We start from the raw sequence: 12,686 nt of genomic DNA on the forward strand, positions 1-12,686 counted from the left end.
TCTGACTCTGCGTGCCTGTACCTTTAAGTGTTAAACCACCTGCACTTGTAGGATGTAGCGTGCAGAGTGGTAGCGTGGTGTTTGATGAAAGGAGCAGTCCTATTTGCCCTTTTCAAGAATGTGACTAGCAATCCCTCTGCATGACCTCAGCTTAGAAAGATCCTTGGACTGGGATTTGTTACCTTGGATACACAAACACACCTCCTGCTGTGTGTGTATGTATGTACACACACACACACACACACACACACACACACACACACACACACACACACACAGTTAAGCACTGTAAATCACGAGTAGTGAAAGAACTGTGTTGACTCTGCAACTAGAAGCCCTTGTATAATCATCCATGAATCTGTTTATCTATGCATGTCATGCTGCTTCAAATGAGATGATTTAGATCATTCTCAACCCATCTACAGCCTTCTGGAGCGGTGATCAAAGTGGTCACAGGGGTGGGGTACTGTGTACCTTGTGTCAGGAAGCGCTCAGTGTCTCCATCTGAAGCCGCGCTCTTCATCCCTGATACATCGCACAGTCAACGACACCATCAAAGGCCTGACAAAATACAGACGAGCTCCTCTCCATCACTCTCTGCTGTGGTGAAATGAGCTCTTGGATCTGCTTGTTCAAGGCAAAGGGGCTTCATGGGTAGTGATAGGACACAACAGCCGGCCTGTCCCCAGAAACAAATGGCTCAAAACCAAACTCATTTTCTTGTCTTTTTTTAGTATTATTGAGATTTCTTACATGCAAGACAGCCATCAATCATTGTCAGCGCTGCATATATTTTCTTTAAGACTGTCAACTGCACAATCCAAACTAGTTGGCAGTCCAGTGATGGGATCCCTGAGATGTTAATGATTTCTGGAAACAGTCCTTCCAAGAAAAAACTCGAGCATCAGTCGTCTCTGGAAATTCCCCAAAGCATGTGTTTATGCTTAAGTTCAAGAGCCAAAACCATCTACCAGGTCCTAGAAAGGAAATACCGCATTGATGCGATAAATAAAATGTCCGACTTTAACACGGGGAGACTGACAACTGTTCAACTGACAGTCAACATCAGTTTTTCAACCATGACCACAATATTTACTTAAAGCTGATGTAATCCATAATATTATTACTGGTAGAGGACATGTTGATGTTGTTCAAAATAAAATATGGTTATTATAAATAAATTCATCTCTGTGCAAAGAGGAAAATACAAAAAAGGTGATAAATTTGTCCTGGCCCACCACTACTTATTTAACCCAAACAACATTTTTTGCTGCTCCTAACAAAGTCATTTTTGTGCCTAAACCTAACCAACTGCAACCAAAGTTGTCAGGTCAGAAAACTCATTTTTTTGGAAAAAAATTGTAATTGTTGAGGAAGGCGCTGACTAAGTACAGTATGTCATCCTGCCAATGGGGGCATCAGATCATAAGACTCATTTTTGCCGCAGTTTGGAGGACTTGTTGCAATTCTGCTAAATGTCACAGAATTAAATGTCTCATAAGATACAGTTTGATTCTTTGCAAGAGCCATTGTTTGTTGGTGTTTGGTGTTTTAAGCCCCCAATGTCACCTTCCAGAAGGCACTGCCCTGAAGGATTAGGCAATGGTTAGGGGAATTGAAGTCAACGGTTGCAGCGCTGCCTGGAAGTTGACATTGGGGGCTTAAAACACCATCAAGCTCCTTCGTCTTAAGCCATCATGTCTTTCTTTCAGCGTTCTGGAAGCTTATGTAAGATCTTGATGCTTCCCAAATATATGCTAAGTAGGCTTCACTCTCAGCCTGTCACTCTACTGATAGGAGCTCTCAAACATCTGTACTCTAACTTAGGAAAGATCTTCCCCTGGACTTTAGCACTTACATTATTCTGTTTATTTGTATAGTGTGCATGGTTGAGCAACCAACCAAGAAATAAATCCGCTCCTGCAGTTATCTGGACATCATCACGTGATCGGCTCAAAGATGAGACTATTTCTCACTTCAAGAGGATTACCTAGCCACTCCAGCAAAGAAGCATTGAGACTTCAAATAAACCAATAGTGCACTTAGCCGCTCATTGTCTTGTTCATTTTTGTTGGGGAAAATGTAAAATCCACTAATGTTTACTTACCCAATTACAATAGTCACAACTACAGGCGGGCCCACTTTAAGTGAAAAATGTGACGCTAATTGCCGTTTAAATGGGCTCTTTTGCCTGCTAAATTGTTAGACTGCTTATATTCTCGTTAACAAGACTGGTCGGAAAAGGCGAAAGGATTCCACAGTGAGATGCTGCTGAGAGAAAAGGGCACAATTAGTTTCCCGATCAATTTGGCAGGAAGAGGAGGGCAAAAAAATAAAATAAATAAATAAATCAATACTCTGGTTATGCATGAGGACGTCATCCGCTTACACTGAGACCAAAGCATCAATGATCTAAGCTGAAGCAACCAGGGAGCCATCCATACATGATCCATAAGTCATGTGTGGAGAGGACAACGCTAAGGCACACTGGCGCTGGCGCACACACACACACACACACACAAGGATGAATTGCAACATGATATGTAAATGGGGACAAGTTATCTTTACCCCAGAGCCTATGAAATGCAGGCTTTTATTATCTCATTTGTAATCAATAATGTGGAAATTCTCTGTGGAGGCACTTAGGTGTGTCCTCTGGGAGGTTCTGCGTTTGAAAAGCAAACAGGGAAAAGAGGGAGTGGTAAGGTTTTATCTAAACGACTGAGTTAATGGGAGGATCAAAAGGCAGCTGGTTATAGTGATGAGTTAAAATGCTGAATACACACACGTCTGGCCATGAAACTGGGAGTGAACTTGGCAATGCCACATATTTTCTGACAGTCAGATGGGATGCTGGCTGTGTGAAAGCCGCGCGACACTAACAATTACACTTGCTGTTGCAGAAAAGAGCAAGCAATCAGACAGGCAGTGACAAGACATTCAAATATTTATGAGTTTCAACCAAACCCCATCGTTTTCTTTTCTCCTCTGAGGTCAAAGGATTCAAGTAGAGCCATACAACGTTGGTCATAAATCTGGACTGTTGCTTTAGCTTTTGTAACTCATATGTATGGCATTCAATGATATGAAAAGATAGGAAGCACAAAATTTAACACACTGCTTTTTTTTTAACACCCTGCATACCACAGTAAAATTAATTCACTGTCTCCTGAATGGAGTATCTGAAATTGAGTAAGTCCTATTATTGTGAATTATGGAGTGTGCCTAAATAGGACGCATTGTTTTTTCCCTTTGCAGAGAATGGGAAGCAGCCGACAGATAAGTAAGTGAGATGAAAGCACAGTGCACCTGGCAGGTCCACCCTCCAACATCTTTGATCCGCTGAGGCAGACATCAAAAGACTCTATTGGGCGCTTTGTGTGGACGCCAGCCTGCGAATGCACTCACCACTATAAGCACCAATCCTACAGCGTAAAGTGGCGCTCAACAGGAAGGCAGGCTTAAGAAAGATGGGTTTTCAGAGGCCAAAATTACAACAATTGCAGTGCAGTCTCTCTAAAGCGAAAGTAACTCCGACGTGATCAATCCAGTGATAATAGGACTGACGCTTCAGTCCAATTACTGTCAGAGGAAGTGGTTGTGGGAACATAAAATACCCATCAAGAGTGTGCGAGGTGTTTACAGTTTGCTGGAGGCCTACAAACTAAAAATGGACAAATGGATAAGATATTGCTGCTCATGTCCATGTGGACTTAGTGTGCCACAGTGACACACCAGAGCATTCTACACATACTCAGACTGCATTTGTCTAGCTCAGTAGTACCCAACCTTTTTCGAATTACAGTGAAGCAATGCCTACTCATTACATCCTGTTGCAGATTGCATATGAGGTACAGTCTGTGCAACTGGAGAAGAGTTTTATCTAGAAGAGTTTAGAATTCTCTAGTATTTCAAAAGAAAAATAGTTTAAAAAGTAGAAAAAAAGAAATGTTTTTCTTCCATTGTGTTATAAGAAAATATAACCATCAACTTTTGGGCCAGAAAACCCTCCATTGTGTTGCAGGAGTGATTTTTCAACTCTATAGTCATTCTACACATGGACTCATTTACTATGAGAGAACACCACAACAAGAATAAAAATGGCAATGGCCCAGCAACATAAGCAGTCGACTCCACAACTGTCACATGCCTGATTTGCTTATAGAAGTACGTGACATCGCCAGTAGGTTCTGTTAAAAATGTTACAACTTTCTTTCAACAAAAGTCTGTTCAAAATAGATTCAGTACTCTGGATATGATGCATGTTACACCACTGCATGTATTTTCATTCTTCAAAAAACAACAGCATACATTATCAGCCTTCACAACTTGACATTTTTTACTGTTTCCAATACCCATTGTTTCTTCAAAACTGCCAGACGACAGCGCTGCTATCTTTGCTACGGTAAGAAGCATCATTCCAATTATCTCACTGCTGGAAAGACCAATAACGTGGAAAGTTACAGATGTCAGTTTCTCACCATGAGATGTTACTGCTTGCAAACTTGAAGTGGTTGTATACAACATTCTGTTAAGTGAATGAGTTTCCCCAGTAACTGCCATCCACAGAGGGAGCCCTTTAACAAGAAATGCCACCTCCAAAAGAAAGAATGGAAAAAGACTAGAGAGACAACTGTGGAGAAGAGTGGCTCTGAAAAAGAGCACAGAAGCCTTAAGAAAGGGAAATACACTAACTACAAAGAAAGCCAGTGGAAACAGCAGTTTGTCAGAGAATTAACACTTGAGTAGGAGGAAAGAAAGACATAAGTGTACTCTTACAGTATAAACTGGTTCAAACTGGAAATGTTTGAAAGCTGCTCGGCCAAATTTGTAAATTACAGCCCATCTATGTTTGTCCTTTAAACTTGTAGTGAAGTTCCAGATGTACCTGGAGCAGACTGAGCCTTTCATGGCGTAGTGTGCAGCTCAACATGAGGCAGACAGATGTGGTTCATTACAACAAATCTAGAACGCTCACAAGAAAAATAATTAGATCACGCACTGATTAGATTGGCAAGATGTTTCACAAGAGATGTCAGAAATACAGATGTTTCACAACAGCGATAACGACACAAAGGATTTAATTTAATTGAGTTTTAAAGTTCTCAAATTTCTATTGTTGGTAACATTTCACAGCAAGTGTCCTTTTATCCTAAAATAACATTCTCGTGGATCCTTGAGACTACAGTTTGTTTTCACTAAACAATTCAAGTGTCTCTGCAGGTATTCATGTGATTAACATGACCACTCAGCAGATAATGAAGGTGCGGGGTTTTCTCTCAAATGTATCCGTCATGTTTTATTTAATCTATTTGGTTGGTTCTGTTCAATTTATTTGTGATTTTGCATTGTTTTCCCATCAGCGTGGTTTAATTAGCTGTGGGAGAACTGGAAGCTGGTTCACTCAGCGAGCGGCTGGTACCGGCAGTGCTGGGGGAGTAGTTTGACTACATGTAATTAAACTTGTACATTTGCATTACATTTTACAGTCCTCAGGTGGCATTTCAACTGAATAAAAATTTAAAAATAATGTTAATATTTTTCATCTTTGTTGCCACTGGAAGCATTGCTAACCATACAGTTTGTCAATATATAAGGTATTTAAGTGATTTAAATAATCAGCAGATTGTTTAGCTAGCTTTGCATCTTGTATGTGTACTGCAGGGCATGCGGTCTGTATGTAGAGAGGTAATTGATGCTTGAGTGACTGTGGGTATTGAGGGATGGGGGAAACCAGGGAAACCCATGAAACAATCAAGGATGTTTTAGATAATAGCTATGTGCAGAACAAATACAAGGTTGGCTGTAATAAACACAATTTATAACCTGGTTAATAACAATGTGGTCAAAAGATGATACATACATGAAAGATATAAGTGGAGTTGAAAGCGTTCCTTTGAAAACACGAGTGAAAGTAAACTTGGAGACGGTGTGTAGTTGCGCCGATGTCAATGAATCTAGGAATGCTTGTGAAAAGGGGGTTTGAACCACAGCTTGGTGATCATGCAGGAAGTTGTAGTGAGAATAATCAGATTTGTCAAAAACCTATTTCAAGAAATTAGTAGGCATAGTAGACTTTATGTTAGAGATGTTCCGATACCGCCTAAAACGCTGGTATTGGGACGTACTGGAGTTTATACACCGATCCGATACCACGTAATCAAGTCCTAAAGAAAATCTACGTTGAAGTAGCTTATTTATGTTCTTTTTCAGTTATAACTGACAGTCAAAGTGGATAATAAAAGAAAACTCTACATTGTTTGTGTTTGTTCATGTTTCACAAAGAGTCTAACCTGAGACAGATAGAAAGATAGAATCACATCACATCCATAGAGGCATTGTAGTATACATGACATATGTCAAAACATAATATATGACACACTGGTATCGGATCAGTACTCGGTATCGGCCTATACACAAGTTCAGGTATCAGAAAGCAAGACATGGTATTGGACCATCTCTACTTTGTATGCAATGCGATCTCTGGCAAGGTTGCTGTAAAGAAAGAATTAGAAATTACCATTTTTTAAAATATCAAAAGTAAATTAACACGTCATTGAACCTACTGTACACTACACGGATCAAAAACAAAATCTATTACTTATTAATATATAATCCCCATCATGTGGCACATATTTGAATTCAATCCCAACATTACATGTTTTAAGTATTAAACTTGCAAATGTTTGAGGCTGTGTATATAAACATGCTACTTAGCTACTATGCTAGCTAGCAGAGCTGCTCAGCTTCTGTATGTAATGTAAGCTAGCTATAAAAGAGTGGTTTTAAAAAAGCAAGTAGTCTTTGTAATCAAATTGTAATTTTGGACCCACTTATGGAAAACTGGGGTTTCCATAAGTGGAAATGTTTGTTTTTTAAAAAGTGAATATCTAGAAACAATTTAATTGCGAGAAATTCAAACCAATATGCAATATTGAAATAACCATCATGTTTGTCCCACCCATGCATAAGGGTAAAATATTCTCTTTTACAAAAACTCCAATTCCATTTAATAAAGATAATAATATGTTCCTTAGACATCTAACTCGTTCTCAGATTGGTAATGTATCCGAACAGCGAGGGTGTACTTTACTCCTGAGGACACTCCACTCATTGAGCCGCACAGTGAAAAAGGGCTGACCACTGTCTCCAGTATAATTGGACAAATGAATCAATTACATCAATAGCACATTACAACAATCATAATTGATCCCTGAACAAATGCAATAGGCTCATCCCGGCGTTCAATAGGTACACCACAATATTCATGTTACACTGAGCATATTCAGGAACTAATTAAATCTCAAAGGAGAGGATCGATGTTTGAAGTAGCATGAGAGAACTATTGATTGTACAACCGCCATCCCTTATACCAGTGATTTAAAACTGCAGGGCATGGTACAAGTATTTGTTTTGATAAATTTCTTATATCATCTCCAGAAAATAATATTTACATAGGAGATAGAAGCCACACAGGAGCAGGAATAATAAGGTAAATCAAACGATTCTAGGCTAAATTTGTGTATTTCTAGTGTGTTAAAATGTTTGTGTGCCATCAGGTAACTCCTGTATCACTGCTTTAAGCTTCCATGTACAAGCCGTGGATTTGCCCTTGAAGTAAAAAGGAAATCTTCTACATCTATTGCATCCTTAAAGTGACTTTTCACATAACATGTGGTAATCACAGTATGATTGCATAGGACTGTGTTTAGGTATCGGACTGGCACTAAGCACAGCATTGAGGCTTTTTGTTTTCAAAAGCCTTCACAGCACTTACAAAAAAATAAAAAAGGGAGGTGGCTGTCAGCATTTACTTGACAAATCAATACCACGGAGAGCAGGATAGATGCTAATGTCTGAATACAAGGACTCTGCCCAAAACACAGTTATAAGGCTGTTTTCTGGTTCCACTTGCTCTTATGACAATATGTTTGCTATTTTTGAGTGCAGTTACTGTGGTTTGATTTGTTTTTTAGCTCACACTGTAGTTACTTTACATTGAAAAGCCATTTTCACAGAAATCACACATTTTTACAGACTGGGTAAACCCCGCCCCCTCAGCCCGTGACTTGCTTTCGCCCTGCAGCTCGGAAAATGCAGGTGAAAATCAACACTTTTGCTGACGCTATTTATCAATGTTTTTAACTTTTTCTTACGTTTGTCACTTTTTTCAACACTTTTGACGCTTTTTTCAATGTTTGTCTTTTTTTTTTTTTTTAACACTACGTAACATTAACTTATTAACTTTAGTTTCACAGTTATTTTTGGAATTTATGATCAATGTACCTTATTCATAGGAAATTATACCTAATGTTTGAGTTAGAAAAGCAAAAATTATGAATTATTTAGACTAAAATTGAATGGATGTTGATGGATAATTACAGACTGGAATATGTCAACTTGTACTCAATACCATTTCAAAAACACTTCAATTTGTTTCTCCAAAGTTATAAACTTGATTAAAAAAATTAATGAAAGTAGAGATGTGTACTTGCCAAAGAGCGTTGTGTGGAATCAATGTAATTTTGGGTAATTACAAAGAAAAGATATAGGAAAACGGGTCAATTTGACTCAAGGACAACGTGAGGGTTAATTCTCATGCTTCGGTTCCTAATTTTGCAAGAACCAATCACAAACTGGCTTGGCTACCTGGCACACTATCGGCGTGTTTAACACAATGCCGATGGAGAAGCGACAACCCAGTAAGGACACATATGTCGCCACAACGTATTCAAAAGGTCGCTTCATCTGCAAATGATCGCGGTGCATTTGGAAACATCGTTAGAGCGTCTGGATATCTTATTTTGATGGAAATCTATACATCGCAGCAACATATTAAATATGTCGGTTAGATGTATTACAAATTCCTCAGTTGTTCTTGGGTCATTTGGAAGCATCGTTTATTGAGCAGTTTTTTGTTCACATTCAACATGTCGGCTACCGAAGCGCAGCAACACCAATCCGTTGATGTTGCCGTCGCTGCTGTTTTAACAGATTTCAAAAGCAAGTTCTCTTAAAAAACGGAACACAAACTTTCCCTGGAACAATTCCTACAAAAGGAGGATGTGTTTGCCTGACTACGGACAGGATTTGGAAAAAGCCTGCTGCAATTTAAGTCTCCTGGAATGTTGGTTGCATTGAGTTTGCCTAGCTGTACCTAATAAACTGGCAACAGAGAACATTTAGTCTAGTAAAAAAAGTCAGATTCAGGTCTAAACTCAATTTTGACCCAATATGTAGGGAATTTGATGTTGCAGGGCACAGGAATTCCTAAAAAGGATTAAGGTTCATCTCTGACAATGGGGAAAGGTTAAAATCCATTTATGGCTGAAATATTGGTTGTGTCATTTAAAGCAGCGCTTCCTCTCTATTCTTCACTCCGCTGCTGACCTTTGTCTACTGTCCACATCTCAGCGCTGGTGGAGGGTATTTTGGCCACACTCCATCTCTTCCCAAATGAGGCCAACCGAGAAAGTGAATCAATGGGTTTTTTTCCCCTAGTCATAGGAAACAGCTGTCGTGCTGTCGCCTGCTACAGAGCTGGGCTGACTTAATGCCAGAGCCGGCTGGGAGAGTCAGCAGGGAGGAGAGAGCTCCCCCCTGCATCCGCTCGCACTAAACCCATCACCTGAGCAAATTCCACTTGCCATGCCTCCCAGCTACATTCAAAGCACAGGGACATAAACAAAGAAGCAGCTATGTTCCAGCAGGGTACCTTCCTGGCACCACTGCTATGTTTGACAATATCAGTCCTAATTAACCGAGTACCTCTTTTATTCGTCCTTGGGTTATTTTAACTTTCGCTCATACAAATATTGAAGGTTATGCTTAATCATCCAATATGACGACATGGTGCGAGTCTGTTCATATAAATGCAAAGACAGGAGAAGTGGTTACTAATGAAGAAATATCATGGATCGAATGAAGAAAAGATGAGAAAAAAAAAAGACAAGAGGGGTGGTTTTCGTGCAAACCTTTAGCATGCGTTTCATTAGCTGGACCTGACCTTATCTCCCAGGACCAAACCTCATCCCCCACAGATACTGCCAGCATGCATTATAGGAGTAGGCCCTTTGTGCCAAATGCTGCGGGGCAGAGCCTAAACCTCGCTCCTGGTACAGAACACCCCCTTTCCCCCCCCCCCGCATTTTCAAGCCACAGCTGTACACACAAATATGAAGACACTCAGGGATGCAGAAAAGCACAGACAGAAAGACACTCACCTCCCCTGTGTCTAACACCGCCTTCATGTTGCTCTTTGTCTCCGGAGGCGATGTCTGAGATTTTAACCAGGAGTCCATTCTGTAGGAAACAATGAGGTTTTATTTGACCTGGTAGCAATAAAATGGATAACTGTGAAATCTCCGTCTATCAGAGGAAATGTATGCACGTCGTCAATCCTGCTTTGTTTAATCAAAGAAAGGTAGAGTGCATTTCTGAGTTTGTGTGTGTGTGTGTGTGTGTGTGTGTGTGTGTGTGTGTGTGTGTGTGTGTGTGTGTACAGAAAACAAAACGAGCATCTGTGCAAAGCTCAGAGACAAGCGGAGGCTACCTGCTCCATATGCATGCGTTTGTGACCCTCCTCTGTAAACAAAGAATATTAAACACGGTTACTGGGAGGCAGTACACATATTACTCACAGTGTAATGAATCGATAGAACTTCCTCTTTCAAATATTTATTGAAGTAATATTCCTGAGCCCTTCAAACTCAGAACTGTGCTGTCTGGACCTGTGCGGCCTCAGAGCGAGGCTGAACACAGTGACTCATTACTAGAGAAATAGAAATCCTTGACTTAATGAAATATATTAAGTCCATCAATCATCCCCGGCCAGGTGGATAAAATCACTACAAAACTAATATTTAGAGGAAGCACTGTTTCCTTTAACATTTCACTGTAAAGATTTTGTAATAACAGTGAAATATACATTGTAGCTGTCTGCTTTAAAATCTGGTTTCCCTTGATATGGATAGAATATTTGAGTCCCATCATCTTCAAATCAAACTGAACATACAATCTCGTTAATCTTTAGAGGATGTGTAAAGAGCCACCTTATGACTGTGTGCTGGTGTGTGACGGCAGCAGAACGTGACGGCATCCTGGGTAACCCCCTGCAACGGTTGAAGACTGCAGTAATAGAAAAGCCTGCTGTCCCCCTAAGGCCCTTCGTCTCTTTTTGGAGCTGAAGCAAACCAGCTGACAGGTTCCTATAGAAACCTGAAAACCTCTGGAAAAAGTGACGGACCACAGCTGTCTCGGACTCCCCTGACACCCCCACTCAGCACCCATCTGCTGGGACAGTCTGCATTCCAAAGCCCTCCACCTGGCTTTCAGTTTGTCCTCGCAAAGGCCAGCAAATAGATTCTAGTTAGTGGATGTCAGAAAGCCTGAGATATACTATGAGAACTAAAAATCAGCCGTGTGCGACTGTCTACCGGCATCTAACTTGGTGAAGTTTACCACTCATTTGGCTTTTGTAAAGTCATTAAACCATTTTGCATGTAAACAAACTGCAGTGATACCCGCTGGCCCTGTCTCAGCTCGAGGACAAATAGCTATTGGGCTCCCTCTATTGGCCTTTACGCATCTATCTGCATTCTGTCCAGCAGCAGGTTCAAAGGGTAAAACGGGCCAGTGGCTGAATGTTCAGGCATGTCCTACACGTTCTATGAAGTGATATTGTTAACTTACATTGAGCTTACACCTACACTATCTCTGTTTTCCTTGTAAACGCCACAGTATATGATTTAGTAATTAATATGCATGGTAATAACTGTTTTAAATGAGTGATGTCTGAAAATTAGAGTTGCAACAGTCTTCTTACCAAATTGTCATCATCTGTTAATTGATTAGTATATGAAATGTCAGAAGATACAAAACCGAGGCAAAATGATAAACTGTCCTGTAAAGACCTGCAGGGTACAACCTCTTCAATCTTATAAACCAATGTTTGACACAAGATGGCGCTGACCAGGTAACACTGCGCTCAGCTGATTAGCATTGTCTTATTACCTGAACTGAACGCTGCGTCCTGTTTTAATTAGATAACACTAACACACTTTTCTTAAGTCATTGTTGTTGCCAGGGAGCCAAGTTCTGTAACACCTTCTGCTCGTGATGAATTATTCAAGGCCTAAAGCAGCAAAGCCCCAATCATCCATCAACATCAGGGGTAACTACATAAACATAATTATTCACATAAAGTCAGCCTTAAATCTTAGTTTAGCCGTTTAGTGTGCAGCCTGTAACACAGGATGCTTACTATTCCCGTTTCAAAAGAGCAGATAATATGGATTTACAGTACCTGGGGCTCTAGGAACCCGATTCATTCTCTGGACAAGTAAAGGAATGGTAGAGAAGTTGCAGTATTGAATAAGGCTTTTATTGGACGTCACTTATAAAAAGTCTGTCATGGCACAATTTATTGCAGAAAGTTTCCTTTGCAGCAGCAGCAGAAACTACCTCTAAGTAGGAAAGTGAAGCCAGAGTTTAACAATAAGAACACTGCATGAAACTAACTGGAAGCAGCATTTTCACCAATCATCAGACCGTCTTTGGCCACATCGCTCCAGATAGCAGGCAACACTTTATAAAGCAACACTACTCCAGTGTGGTTCACAGGTCCGCTGTCTCAAGCTGTCACTCCAAGAAACAAGATTATTATTAGTGCTCCCTTAAGGCCCAAA

The 12,686-nt window shown here is 40.3% G+C and overlaps 1 protein-coding gene across 1 annotated transcript in view; it reads right to left on the reverse strand.

The window, feature by feature from the left end:
- Nucleotides 1-10,256, reverse strand: part of robo1 (roundabout, axon guidance receptor, homolog 1 (Drosophila)) — a 385,111-nt gene extending 374,855 nt beyond the window's left edge. Inside the window, exon 1 of the mRNA XM_032502141.1 lies at nt 10,224-10,256. Within this exon, the coding sequence (XP_032358032.1) occupies nt 10,224-10,250 (27 nt within the window). The 5' untranslated portion in view covers nt 10,251-10,256. The remainder of the gene's footprint in view (nt 1-10,223) is intronic.
- Nucleotides 10,257-12,686: the final 2,430 nt, after the last annotated feature.

The sequence above is a fragment of the Etheostoma spectabile genome, chromosome 3 (assembly GCF_008692095.1).
Source record: "Etheostoma spectabile isolate EspeVRDwgs_2016 chromosome 3, UIUC_Espe_1.0, whole genome shotgun sequence".
Classification (NCBI taxonomy): Eukaryota; Metazoa; Chordata; class Actinopteri; order Perciformes; family Percidae; genus Etheostoma; species Etheostoma spectabile.